Raw genomic sequence first — 14,949 nt, 5'->3', positions numbered from 1 at the left:
TAAGATATAGATTCAATACAATCTCAATCAAAAGCCCCATGATATGCTTCACAGAATTAGAAAAATCCATCCTTAAATTCATATGGAGGCATAAAAGACCCCAGACAGCCAAAGCAACCCTGAACACAAAGAGCAACGCTGGGGGGATTATTATACCAGATCTCAAAGTATATTACAGAGCCATCATCATAAAAACAGCATGGTACTGGCACAAAAACAGACACACAGATCAATGGAACATTATTGAAGATCCAAAGCTGAGTACATGCAATTTCAGCCACCTGATATTTGACAAAGGTGCTAAGAACACAAAATGGGGAGAAGACAGTATCTTCAACAAATGGTGCTGGCAAAACTAGATCTCCACCTGTAGAAGAATGAAACTAGATCCTATCTTTCACCTTGGACAAAAGTCAACTCCAAATGGATCAAAGACCTCAATGTGAAACTGGAAACCCTGAAACTATTAGAAGAAAATATTAGCAGTAACTTACAGGATTTAGGTGTAGGAAAGGATTTTCTAAATCAAACAGAAATTGCTTAGGAATTAAGGTCAGAAATCAGTAAGTGGGACCTCATTAAACTAAAAAGCTTCTGTACAGCAAAATAAACAATCAAAAAAGTGAAGAGAAAACCCACAGAATGGGAAAAAATCTTCACTAGTGACACATCTGACAGAGGTTTAATATCCAGAATATATAAAGAACTCAAAAAACAAAGAATCAAGAAATCAAATGACCCAATTAAAAGGTGGGCTAAAGATCTAAACAGAGAGTTCTCAGTGGAAGAAATAAAAATGGCTAAGAAACATCTCAAAAAGTGTTCAACATCGTTAGTCATTAATAAAAGGCAAATTGAAACGTTCTTAGATTCCATCTCACCCCAGTCAAAATAGCGACCATCAAGAAAACAAAGGACAGCGCTGGAGAGATGGCTCAGAAGTTAAGAGTGAGTATTGATCTTGCAGAGGACCCGAGTTCAGTTCCTGGCACCAAGTGTGGAGAACTCTTAAAAAACTAAAAATGAACCTACCATATGACCAGGCTATACCACTCCTTGGCATATACCCAAAGGACTCATCCTATTGTACAGACACTTGTACAACTGTGTTTGTTGCTGTTCTTTTCACAATAGCTAAGAGATAGAAGCAACCTAAGTGCCCCTCAACTGACGAGTGGTTAACAAAAATGGGTACATTTACACAATGGAGTTCTATTCATCAGTAAAGAAGATGAAATAATGAAATTTGCAGGTAAATGGATGGATCTAGAAACTGTTATACTAAGTGAAGTAACACAGACTCAGAAAAATAAATGATGTATGTTCTCCCTCATATGTGGCTCCTAAAACCAAATCCTTTTAAATTCCAGGTCTTTTTAGTAAGATGATGCTATACAGCAGTCCCTTCTGCATGAAATAACTACCATCATTGCGACTTCTGCTGAGCCTGATTGCTAAACATAGTCACAACCGGGCTTGTTGACGGTTGTGCTCATTCATTAAAGGAGCGCCAAGCAGGGTCACAGGACCCTCACCTGAGTATCCAGCCACTCTTCCCAGCCAACTAGTCCAGCCTTGGAAGACAGAAGAAAAATGAGGAAGAACCCAATAGAAGGATGCTTTTGGAAACCCTTGTCAAGAAACCCCAATGGACTCTGATGTGATCATCTGAGAATTGCCCCGTTCTGACTTTTTTCTAGTTCCCTATCTAGAACTTGTAATGCTAATTACTCTTGCCTTTACTTCTCCTTCACATCTCCCATTCATGACTCAAGGACTTTCTTCTCCCCTTAGAGACAAAAGTTATCCAATTTGGGATACTCCAACTGCCTCACCCTGTGTCCCTGTTCAGCATGGAAGAAGCTAGAGTGGTTGGCGTCCCTATTCCCTATTGGCAATTTGGGTAACCCCTTCAGAGGATGGCGTGATAAGAATAGGGGGTAGGAATTAACTAGGCAGTTAGGGTAAAGAGGCCCCAAAGAAATGTAGCCAGGTTCTTGGCTAAGAATCAAAATGTCCTTGAGCCTGTTAGCAACATACTCTGTTGCAAGGCCAAAATGTCAAAAGTATTTGGGAGCTTGTATCTAATCCTTAAAAGATTTTACGGTTACCTCTTCAGACAGGGGAATGTTGGAGGGGAGGGAGTGGGCATGGATTTGATCAAAACACCTTATATGCATGTATGAAATTCTCAATAAAGTTTTTGTAAAAATTAAAAAAAAAACCTATGCCTTGTGTCTCTTTAGCTGCATTGTTAAAGTGAGAGCAATCTTGTTTCCGTGTTTTCCAATTAAATGGCTACTGTGTGTGATTTAGCTGTGGACACCATATCCCAGCATGCCCAAAGGCTTTCTTCTGAATTTACAATCAGAAGAGAGTGTAGTCTGTGTGGCTGCTCTCCTGATCCAAGCAGCTGCTATAGGCAGCTACTTTCGGTCCAGAGGATTGAAGTCAGAAAACAAAGAAGAAAAGTTATTAGAGGTTTCCCTTCAGTACATAACCCCATGTTCCCAATCTCTTTCTATGGCCCAGCACTTCGCTGTGCCTTGATGCCCTGTCTTTGCCCTATATCCTAATGACAATCTACTACAGCACCTTCTTTAACAACAGAGTCAGATGTGGAGGCACACGCCTTTATCCCAGTACTTGGGAGGCAGAGGCAGGTGGATCTCTGTGAGATGGAGGCCTAGTCTACATAGTGAGTTCCAGGCCAGCAGGGCTACAGGGAGAGCCTGTCACAAAAGAAAACAAAACATTAAAAATACACAGATTTATTTATATCAAAGATCTCAACTTCTATATTTTACCATTTAAATGAGATATAATAAATAAAACAACTAAATAACTACCAAGAGCTTAGAGATTGTTTTCTGTTTTTAAGACATACTCTCTATATGGTGCTTAGGCTGGCCTCAAACTTGTGATTTTGTGGAATCAGTTTCTGGGGTGCTAGTATTACAGGCATGTGCCACCATTTCTGGCTCTAGTTAATATTAAATAGGTAAAATTTACCTACATTATTCTAGAAACCTTTTTTCTTGCATTTGTATGTGTATGTTGGCGGGGGGCATGTGTGTGTGCTCTTGTGTGTGTATACATGCATACTATGTGTGTATGTGCCTATACAGGCCAGGTACTAATCTCTGGTATCTCTCTCCATTGCCCTCCATCTTATATATTGACGTTTGGTCTCTTGTTTGAACCCAGAGATGGCCAATTCAGTTAGGTTAGCTAGCCAACTTGCCCCAGTGATCCCCAGTGCTTTCTGACAGCTGGAATTACAGGTGGGCCGCCATGCCCATCTGGTATTTACAAGGGTGCTAGGGATCCAAATTCCAGTCCTCATGCTTGAGTGGCAAGTGCTTTTATGTGCTGAGTCATCTCCCCAGGCCTAGAAACTTTTATAGAAACAAAAACCATACATATATCTGGTCAATGGTAATTTTACTCACTGAAATATCCCTTACAGTTGTTAATGATTATTATAAGCATATTTCATTTCTTTCATCTGTTTTCCCAACAACCAACACTCTTTGATAAGTCAAGCATTGAGAGAAGATATACTCCACTCACTTTTCAGTGGTTCTTTCTCTAAGTGCGAGTCCTCTGGTGTATCAAAACGACCAACTGGTAACTTTGGCTTCCTAAGGGGTTGCTTCATGGGTTCAGACATTCCTCCTTGAGAACTCAACTTCCTCAAAGAATGACTCAGAGGGGATGATCCTACCAGAGCAGAGAAACAGAAACTGCTCATTTATTTTACTTAAAAATGGAATATTTTTACTTACTTGTTTTTGAACATTTATCAAAATTCAAAAGGGACAAATGACATACAGTGAAAATTCTTTGTAGATTTTAGATAGCTATTTTCTTTGAAGATAACCAATATTACAGGTTTACAAAGAAGGAATGAGGCAGGCAAGCAGAGGGAATAGTTTAGTAACCTGGGACTTCACTCAGTTTGGGCTATTTACACATCCCTCTGCTAGTAACATATATGTCAGCCTAGGTTCCTTACCTGCATGTACTATGCACAGACACCTCTCTAAACAATGAACCTAAACCTGTTAGCAGTGTAGGACCCCTCACCCTCTGCACCGGGCCACATATACACTCTTCACTGAACAATGGGATCCATTTCTCCTCTCCTTAACAAACTTAGATTCTACATCACATACTCATTATGTCCCAGTATAAGACCAGAAAGGTCCATCTTACCTAAACTTGTTTTGGGTGCATACACATTAAGGTAAATTGAGCTCTCAAAGTGAACTTATTATTTTTATTTTATGTGTATGAGTGTATTGCCTGCATGTATCTAAGTACACCCATGTTGTATAATGCCTGCATAGGTCAGAAGAGGGCACTGGATTCCCTGGAACTTGAGTTAGAGATGGTTGTTAGCCCCCATGTGAGTACTGGGAACTGAACCTGGGTCCTCTGCAAAAACAGCTAGTGCTCTTAATCACTGAGCCATCTCTCCAGCCCCCTCAAAGTGAACTTTTAAGGAGAATCCTCTATTTACCATCGTTTGCCTATGCATTATTGGGTGTGCAAACAATTAAAATTACGTGCATTATGAGGACATTTACAGTAGAAAAATTATTATATGACATGATCTATCAATCAGAACAAAGAACCACTCAAACCATACCTCTAGTAATCAGCTCCTTTAGAGCCCTTATCCCCCCCTTAAAAAAAACCCAAGCAATAACCTGGGCCCTTGAGTATCACAGGTGACCCGCTGCTCTTTTGCAGTAGAAGTCAGAGCCTTTCTATTGCTTTGCTTTCAATACCGTCTCCTTGCTACTTTGCAATCTGTGTCAGCTTTTATTTCAGTTCCTTGAATAAGAGGCCAAGAACCTGGAAGCACCTGGCCCACTATAGGACAGCAGAATCAACAAAACAGCACTGTCTAGGAATTCCACTCGTTGCACTAGAAGAGCATGGGTAACACACACCAGAAGGTACAGCAGCCCATCCTGCTGTTTCTAGAATTGCCAAGGGCCGGTGAAAAGAATGCAAAATGTATCATACATTCGTTCACACAGCTGAATGAATTACAATCTCACATTCACTGTGCAGTGATCTTGAAACAGCGCTAGCTGAAAAAAAAAAGCAATGAATACAACCTGTATGGAACTATTTCTATAGATAAAAAAGATACGCAGTTACACAACGGTATCACAAAATAGCACATAGGAGCTTCTCAACAATGGAAGTAATCTACTAAATTGGAAAATGAGTTCAGTGATGTTGCTTTTGCTTTATAATTTATATGTGTGCTATATATATTTCTGGTATCAAATAGGTCATAATTGTTTAAAACTAGTGAAAAGGAGATGCTGTATGAACACACTAACATTAAAATGACTACCTCGGGGTTTGGATGTGAGTCTTTTTATTTTCTGTAATATTCATTTATGGACCACTTAAGATTGTTACAACTAACAAGCATTATGTGTTTGAGGGGAAAAACACAGAAAGTAAAACAAAAACCAGGCCACTTACTATGAAGATGGTAATTATGTTTTTCAGTGTATATAATTTCTCAGGGATGTCATAAATGAAATATACAATTGGCATACTGTGGATTGCTAACCATGGAACATACTGAAAAAGAATCCAACAAAAATACTTTAAAAAATATTGGTTTCTGGGCTGGAGAGATGCTCAGTGGGTTTGGTTTCCAGCACCCACATGGCAGTTCATAACTGTCTGTAACCCCAATCCAGGGGATCCATGCCGTCTTCTGGTCTCCACGGACACTACACTCAATGTGATGCACTTACAAGCAGGCAAACACATACACATAAAACAATACAGGTTTCTACTGAAGGCACGCACGCATCTATTTTCATCACATGTGCCTTTGGCCCATTTCTGCACTACCCAGTGCAGACTGCCACAAGCAAACAAGTAAATGACAGGCTCCCACCCCAAATGGGTTCTTCTTTTCCACATTTTCCCAGCAGCATCAAAGTGCTGTGCGCCCTGGGCGCTCCCACGGAAACTGCGTTTGCGACCCTCCAGTCTGGGCTGGGAGAGCTGGGGACCAGCGGCCTCAGTTCCTTCCGGCCCGAAAGTGCGCCTGCGCACTGGCAGGTCGGGACGCACTGGGCTTCCTCCACGGGGATCCCGGGCATTCTGAACCTGGCCGATCGCCTTACTTGTCGCTCTCCACGCGGAGGACCAGACCCCCAGCGACGCAGCGAGCCTCGTAGTGACCATGGTGCCGCGTCCCGCAGTGTCTGCGCAGGCGCAACGGGGTGGGCGGAGCTTCTGTCGCCAGCCCCAGGAATCCGCGCAGTCTGCGCAGGCGCGAGCGAAAGCTGGGCGTAGCTCAGCTGTCACCCTGGACTGACCCGGCTACCCGAGCTCCCTCTAGCAATCCAGCCCCTATCTCCACCGTGCAGACTCAAGCAATTGCCTTTACCCGTTCCCAGGGTTCCAGTAGGGGGCTATGGGAGCCTGCTGGTGGGGATCAGGGTATAAAGATGATTGTTTGAGATGTTCTGTATAAAACACACAAAAATTCAATGAAAACACAAACAAAAACAGAAAACAAAACTCTGCCCAGAAGAAGTTCTATTGCTCTATATTGCAGCGAGATGACTATGGCTCACAGAACCCTATGATTGACTGTGTGAGTAACTAGAGGAAAGAAGCTCAGTCTTCCAACACGGAGATGAAAGCATGAATTACTCTAATTTCATCATTACATGCTGTAAACATGTACTGAAATATCACACTGGGCCCTATGAATATAATCACTACATATTGATTAATTTTTAGAAGTTTGCACCATAGTTGTATCAAAGTATTACATTGTATATACATTTGCAGTTAAAATACAAATAAACATAAGACATTTAATTATATTGAGCTTTCCCACATAATTATTTTATTTACCTTTCTGTTGTTTTGAGGCAGGGTCTTCCTCCTGTATCCCTGTAGACCAGGCTGGACTTGATCTCAGAGAGATCTTTATACCTCTGACTACCTCTGGGATTAAAGGTGTATATCACCACACCCGGAGATCATTTCTTTTTCTTTTCTTTTCTTTTCTTTTCTTTCTTTTTTTTTTTTTTTTTGAGACAAGGTCTCACTATGTCTTAGCCCCAGCTGGCCTAGTATATAGACCATCCCAGGCTGGCCTCCGTCTCCCAGCGATCTGCCTGCTTCTGCCTCCCAAGTGCTGGGATTAAAAGCATATGCTACCATGCTCCGTTCCACATCACGTTTTTGAAAGTAAATCTTTAGGGGGCTGGAGACATGGCTCAGCAGTTAAGAACACTGATTGTTCTTGTTAGGGTTCCAATAGCAGCCTCCTCCCCCTCCCCAACAGGGACCTACAAACTCTGCTGAGAAGCACTGCCTTTCCTCTGACCTCCAAAGATAAGCAGAGTTCCTCTTATCTTAAGAGGAAAAGAAGACACTTCCACACCCTAATCCTACCTGCTTCCCCCTCCCTGATTCCACACCCTAAAGCCCCCATATGTAAAGTCCCAGATCACAACCCGTGGACATCTTTCCTGAACATCTTTCCTTCCCTGACATCCTTCCCTTCCTTCCCTTCCCCCTTCCCCCTTCCCTTCTCTTCCCTTCCATCTTTCCCTTCCTGGACATCTTTCCCTTCGTGGACATCTTTCCCTTCCTGAGGGAAAGGTGCCCCGTGCGAAATAAATCTGTGTCCCACTGAGGATTCCATCTGAGCCTCCATGCCTCATCCATCCGCTTGTGCCTCCTCCATCTGCCCCGCTCGCTCCTGCCCATTCTCTACCTATCAGTTCTTGCAGAAGACCAGGGTTTGAATCCTAAGCACCCACATGGCAGCTAACAACTGTCTGTAACTCCAGTCCCAGGGAATCTGACAGCTTCTTCTGACCTACCTGGGCATTGCATGACATGGGTGCAATTACCTACATGCAGGCAATACATGCATACACATAAAATAAAAATAATTAAAAAAATTTAAAAAAAAAGAAAGTAAATTTTTAAAGTTCAAAATATTCAATCATGTACATTTACCATTTTAACTGTTCCATGGCTGGGATGTGATTTTTTATTTAAAAACACTAAAGTTAAAATCCTCATATGTGACAAATGATTAAAAGTTCTTTCCATTGTTAGAACACACACACACACACACACACACACACACACACAAAGACTGAAGTTAGATGAGTTATTCTATTGAAACACAGTTTGTGAGACAAAGATGGTCTAGATTCCTTTGATGGCTTATAAAAATTGAGCCCTTTTATTAAGTACTCTTTAATGATGTAATATGCTCCATTTATTTACTTATTGGTCTTTTAGTCTCTCGCTCACTCTCTCTCTCTCCTCTCTCCTCTCCTTCTCTCTCTCCTCTCTCTGTCTCTCCCCCTCCCTCTGTGTGTGTGTGTGTATGTGTGTGTGTGTGTGTGTGTGTGTGTGTGTGTGTGTGTGTGTCAGTGCATGTGTGGAGGTCAGGGGACAACTTGTGGGAATTCTCTCCCACCATGTGGGTTACAGGGACTGAATTCAGGTCATCAGGCTTGGTGGCAAGTGTGTTTACCAGGGGATCCATCCTGCTGGTCCTATTTCTTGGCTTTCTGAGATAGTGTCTCATGTAGATCAAACTGGCCTTGATCTTGCTATGTTGCCAAGGATGGCCTTGAACTCCTGATCCTCCTGTCTCCATTTCCAGAGTGGTAGGGTGACAGATGTTCACCATCATGCTCAACACTCCCTTTTATCTTTAATCTCTCCCAATTCATCTGTTCTGAACCATTGGCCATGTGACCAGAAAAATGTTTATGAATGAGCTGCAAGGCAAAAGAAGGCTTTTCACTTGTTCCTGGCAGAAGTCCAAAACTTTCTGCCACTTGAATCTTGACTTCCAACATCTCCAACAACAGCTGCAGTGTATGTACAGATTAAGTTGCTTTATACAACTTGTGGGAAGAATCACAGAAGCCCCGTAGAAATCTGGAATGGGGTGTGTGTGTATATGCTTTAAAGTTCCTAGCCTTGGTAGTGTCTGACCATGTCACATGAGGTGGCTGTGAAATCTGAGTTTCTTATCATGAACAAAGACTTACCTAGTCTACTTGGATAATGTGTCTTCTTCCTAAGAGGAAGTAGTATATACAGAAAAGAGCCAGACCCAAAACTCAAGAAGTTTTCACCTGTAGGTAGCTCATCACATGAGTTCAAAGCCAAATTTCTTTTGACCAGTTGACTGAAAATACTCAAAGTTGAACTATGAATGGCTTTGCTCAATAAACTGGTCTGTTATCTATGTGCAGCTTTTAGCATTTAGAGTTGAATTTGAGATGCCCTCTGGCAATAGCAGAGGAGAAAACTATTCTCCCAAAGGGCAAGTTTTAGTTGATCTTGTATACCTTGTCTAGGAGATATGGCTTGAGATAAAAAGCTCCATCATTCAGGGGAAGTGAAGGATTTAGTTAAATGGTCAGAAACTGGAAATATAAATGGCTTGGGATAGCTGCTTGGACCATGACCTCTCAAAGCAGTTCCAAAGCATGAAACATTTGGTTTCCACTGAATGCTTTTTTAAAAAGCTCTCACTTCAGGAATATCCTTACTTAAAACAAGATTATCCTCAGCCAGCACTCCAAAATAAAAACATAGTATTATATTAGTTAATGATTGTTGAAGTTGTGCTCAAGCTCTTGGCCTGTTCTAATCTTGAAGACATGACTGCTTGATGATGCTCGCAAGTTCATCCATATGACTGTTGGAATGATTTAGTTTCTTGGTATGTGGACTTCTCCAAAGGTCATCTCACAACATTGCAGCTAGCTTTTCAGAGAGTGAATGAAACAAGTAGGAAAAAATTATGATTTTTAAAAGTTTTATTATTTTTACTGTATGTGTATGAGTGTATTACCTGCATGTATGTAAGTACAACTGTGTCATGCAATGCCCTCAAAGGTCAGAAAGCGGGTGTTGGATCCCCTGGAACTGGAGTTATGGACAGTTGTTAGCTGTCATGTCGGGGCTGGGATTCGAACCCGGTCTTCTGCAAGAGCAACCAGTGTTAACTGCAAAGCAATCTCTCCAGCCCCAGAAATGCCTTCTTAAAATATTAAAATAATTACGTGTGTGCATGCTCATTACACTGTATGAGTGTAGAGGTCAGAGGACAACTTTGTGGAATTGTTCTCTTCTACCTTTATGTGAGTTCTAGGAATCGAACCCAGGTCTCAAGACTTGCACAGCAAAAGCCTTTACCTGCTGAGCCATCTCACTGGCCCAAATTCTTTTTGTAATTTAATCTCAGTGGAGACAGCTTGCCACCCAGCCCACTCTCAAGTGCCACCTTCCACCATGACTGCCTCTGTGGACATCAGTCACATCTTTCTCCAACACAGCTATGTTTGCTCAGTGGACCCACTAATACAGTAGCCATGCTGAGGAAAATAAAGACATACACCTACTTTTAACAGTCTTTCCCCTGCCAGGACTGATTGGTTAGCACCACTGCTTATGAATTCCAATGACCAACTTGACCTGTAATGTAGTATTAAACAGCCTGGGTGACACATCTGATTACAAGGGAATCAATACAACTATCATGAAGGTAGGGAGTTCTTAAATAATTGTCTGGACTGCTTTTCCTGACTTATCTTTCCTTTTATATACCCATCTGTGAATTTACTGAACACTTTACACCATATACCCATACAGTGTCCCACACAACACTGCTTATCAAAAGAACTAATTTTCCCACAAATGATGTAAAGCCAGGAACCAATACTTGGAAGATTCCGCTGTCTTATCAAGTAGTCCATCTTCTGGAAGCTGGCCTTATAGGATGATGGACAGCTCTTTTGAAGGTTTAGTTTTGGAACCAGGTGATGAAATACTTTGTTATGCTGTCCCTAAAGATGAAGGTTTATGCTACACATAAGTTAGCTGTTTTGATGACATCTCTTCTGTTGACAAGGGTCCAAAAAAATAGAAGAGGGATCAATGCTGCAGTTACATTTTACACAGTCTGTTTTACTTTCAGTTAGGGAGAGAAGAGAAATTCTACCATAATCCTCAGTGTTTTTGCCTATTATTCCCTAGTGTGCCAATGTTGTGGAGTGCTAACCTCTAGCAGTCATTACCATCTTATCAGAGCAGCTGTGATTACCTGCAAGAACAAGAGAGCCTCAACAAAGCTGGATCTGTTGACCCTCCCTCCTTAGGCTGTCTCCTGAGATTCCAGACACTCCCTCTGGTGCCCCTCTCCCTGCTGCGAGAGATTCTGCCCAGCTGCACAGAGTCTTGTGAGATCCTTGATTATATATAGAGGTGGGGGTAATTGAAGGGGGGAAGTCTATTAATGTAGCTATGGGGATATTGTCATCTACACTGTGGTGGGAATTTTTTGGTAATACAGCTGCTTGGAGGTCACCCATGCTTCTTGTAAGCAAGCACAATAAACCCCATTGGTTCACCAAGCTTGATAGGGATGGAATCAAGAATCTGGTCTATCTGGGATGAATAAATGTTTACTTCTAATGAAAAGCTCACAGGACTCACAAACTGCAAGGCTTATCCTTGTCCCGAGGAGCAGTTTCTGTACCTAGTCTTAGTTTTCTTTCTGTTGCTATGACAAAAACACTGACCAAAACCAACTTGGGAAGGAAAAGGTTTATTTGGTTTAAAGCAAAGGAAGCCATCAAGGGAAGCCAAGGTAGGAACTCAGGGCAGGAACCTGGATCCCAGACTATGGAGGTACACTGCTTACTGGCTTGCCCCCCTGGCCTCTCAGGGTGCAAAACCTCAGATTCTCTCCATGCCCCCTTCAGGCGTTCAACACCAGAACCATGCAGGAGACTTACACATAGCACACAGATATCCAGGTAGATCAAGCTAATTAAAGTATTACCACTGATTAATTGCCACCCTCCAAGAATAAACTGCTGCTTGCTCAAAAACTACATGGTCTCTGGCCTTTGATTCTTCTTTACCTGCATTATAACCCATCATGTGTACAGGTATCATCTGGCCCTCTGCATCCCATGGGAACTGGGATTCTTGAACCTGGTGCAACTATATTGACATGTGGCTACAACTTTGCTGTAGTAAAGCCACTTGTCTTTTACCTAGGAGCACCCAACCCCAACAGTAACCAAAAAACTGTAGCAGGCTAGCTGCCAAGAACAGAAACCTCTGCCCTTTTATGGTCTTGTCATCCACTTGTGACTGCAGATTCTGTTGGTGTAGCAATATTCATACTCAGAGGATGCAATGACATTTTCTCTAAAATGGAAATTGGGATTTGTGCTGGACAGCTTTAGTGTCAACTTGACACACCTGGGTTGAGGGAGCCTCAACTGGGGAATTTCCTCTATTGGACTGGCCTGTGGCCATGTCTGTGGGGCATCTTCGTGATTGTTGAGTGATGTGGGAGGGCTCAGCCCACTGTGGGTGGTGCCACCCCTGGGCAGGTGGGCCTGTGTTGCATAAGAAAGCAGGCTGAGCAGGGGCCAGGGGTGCAAGCCAATAAGCAGGGTTCCTCCATGGCCTGTGCTCCAGTTCCTGCTTCCAGGTTCCTGCCCTGAGTTCCTACCGTGGGTTCCCTGACGAACTGCGACCTGGGAGATATAAACTGAATAAACCCTTTCCTCCCCAAATCGGTATTGGTCAGAGTATTTTGTCACAGCAATGAAGAACAAACTAGGACAGGATTACACCTTTGTTGTTTTGAGCTCATGCCTCCAAAGGTTGGAAAAAGAGGTCACAATACTAGCTTGAGGTACTGAAAGTCAGGGAAAGAGGAGGGAGTGTGATCAGAGTTTAGGGGATCTCCCAGAACACCGCCTCACAATACCACATTTTAAAGCACCATATTGAATTGTAAAGATTAAGCAAACCAATAAACCATTTATAGCTCAGATCTCCCACACTTCAGATCCTTGTGGCACTGACAAGAAATCTGATCATCAGAGATGCAGGATGAACACAAAGTAACAGGGAACACAAGGCTCCATAATAACCATGTGGACTCAGGATTGACAGCAGGCCTGAGAATTGTGTTTACCACTGGTGTTCAACAGAGGGGTTTGGGACATCAAACAAGACGCTACTTACACACTATCCTGGAAGTTGATTTAGTCTGTAATGAGACCCCACACTTGTATTTAGTTTACTTTTTTTAGTGTTTTTGTGTGAGCAGAGGTGCATTTGCACCATGGGGTGCGTGTGGAGGTCAGAGGCCAACTTTTGGGAATCTGTACTTTCCTTTTACTGTGGGTTCCGGGGATCCAATTTAGGTTGTTAGGCCTGCATGACAAGTGTTTCTATCCACTGAGCAATCTCACCAGCCCCAGAATTTGTGCTTCTTAACAGGTAACTTGGGTAATTCTCATCAAGGAAGCTGGCAAAACTGCACTATTTCCTTTCCAATGGCTCAGGTCCATGTACTTCATTTCCTGGCTTTCCCTATCATACTATTGTATAGAAGTCATGGTGAGGGTTGTAATTTTGTTTATGAGCTGGAACCCAAGGAGACAGATCATTAAAGAGCTCAAAGAGAAGCAGGAGTCAACAAATCCTAGACTTGAAGGCCAGTGGTACTGCACTCAGAGGCAGCACTTTAAATGCATGAGGACAGCAGGATGTGGGGACAAAAGGATGGCCCTAAATCTCTGATGGTCTTGTTTCTCAGTGGTATTATGGGTTGAACCCAAATCTTCACATAAACTTTTTTACTTTTAAAAAATTATTTATTTAATAACCACATGATTAGAAGAAGCATTTCATTACAGCATTGACATAATCAATTACAATTTCCAGAGCAAAGACGCATCTCTTTAAAAAGTGGCTATAAATTTTTAGGTTCAGCATTGAATATATACAATTATACACTATTGAACTCAGTATAAACCCTATAAGACATAAAAATTGAATGAGGTTTTAACTTTTAAAAAAGATCTCCATTTCATTTTAAAATATAGTTTCATATAGAAAAACTTTTTTTAATGCTACTAACACTTAGATGTTTGTACATGCATCTCTAATATCTATGTATCTGATTATTACTAGTCATAGTTGGTTACACTTGGATCCTTGGCACCGTTACACTTGGATCCTTGGCACCTGAGTATGGATACAAAGTCATCAGGTCAATTTCAATGGTAATGTTTTTCATCTCTACTAATTAACATGAAGCAAATTGTTATGCTTCTTCCTCAAATATAACTCATTTTTTAATTTGTTGATTTTTTTGTGTGTATTTCATATAGAACATCCCAACTTTATTCATCTATATACCCACACCCCAAATGGCACCCTCCCATAGCCTCCCCACCCCCTACTGGAACCCATATACTCTGTCATCCCTGTTACTGTCCACTGTGTTGTTGGCGTCCCCAGTCGTGCCTCAGTGCTTGTCCACCTGCTGAATCTAGTCAGCCTATCTAGAGATCCTTGTTTTAGGAAGATCAGCTGTTCCTCATCTAGCAGCAATTAGTTGTCAATATTCCTTTACATAAGATTGGGGTCTGTTGTTCATTTTCCCAGTTCTATGCTGGGTTACTGTCTGGGAGTCTCTTCAGCCATCCTGGCCAACAACTCAAAAGAAGGTATTTCCTGTCTGGTATTGTTTCTTGTTATGTAGCCTTTAGCTATACACATGAATTCTTAATAAATTATATTGACCCCCTTAATCTTTAGTTATACTTTCTTTTTTGGTGTTTAAGAGCATATAGTTGGCCCAGATAAACCAATTTATTTTTACTCTCAAGGCTGTTTGAGGATCTGTTCCACAGGGGTCACATGGGCTTGGGAGGAATCCCTGGCTCCTTTCTTTTCCCAGTTCCATCTACATGAATGTAAGTCATAGGGCCTGTTCGACCACGGCTGGCTTTGCTTGGAAGCATGGAGGAAATGTTTCCTTTGTGTTGACCCTCCTCTTTGTAGACTGGATACTGGTTCAAGTCCATC

At 42.0% G+C, this 14,949-nt stretch overlaps 1 protein-coding gene across 1 annotated transcript in view; it reads right to left on the bottom strand.

Moving 5' to 3' along the window:
* Positions 1-6,293, bottom strand: part of Sdhaf4 (succinate dehydrogenase complex assembly factor 4) — an 18,358-nt gene extending 12,065 nt beyond the window's left edge. Inside the window, exons 1-2 of the mRNA XM_008856286.3 lie at positions 6,171-6,293; positions 3,574-3,723 (exon numbers count right to left, since the gene is read on the bottom strand). Of these exons, the coding sequence (XP_008854508.1) occupies positions 3,574-3,723; positions 6,171-6,231 (211 nt within the window). The 5' untranslated portion in view covers positions 6,232-6,293. The remainder of the gene's footprint in view (positions 1-3,573; positions 3,724-6,170) is intronic.
* Between the last annotated feature and the right edge of the window lie 8,656 nt (positions 6,294-14,949).

This window comes from Nannospalax galili, unplaced genomic scaffold, assembly GCF_000622305.1.
Source record: "Nannospalax galili isolate Female #2095 unplaced genomic scaffold, S.galili_v1.0 scaffold206, whole genome shotgun sequence".
Classification (NCBI taxonomy): domain Eukaryota; kingdom Metazoa; phylum Chordata; class Mammalia; order Rodentia; family Spalacidae; genus Nannospalax; species Nannospalax galili.
Note: the sequence above shows the minus strand (reverse complement) of the source record. Positions and strands in the feature narration are given on the sequence as shown.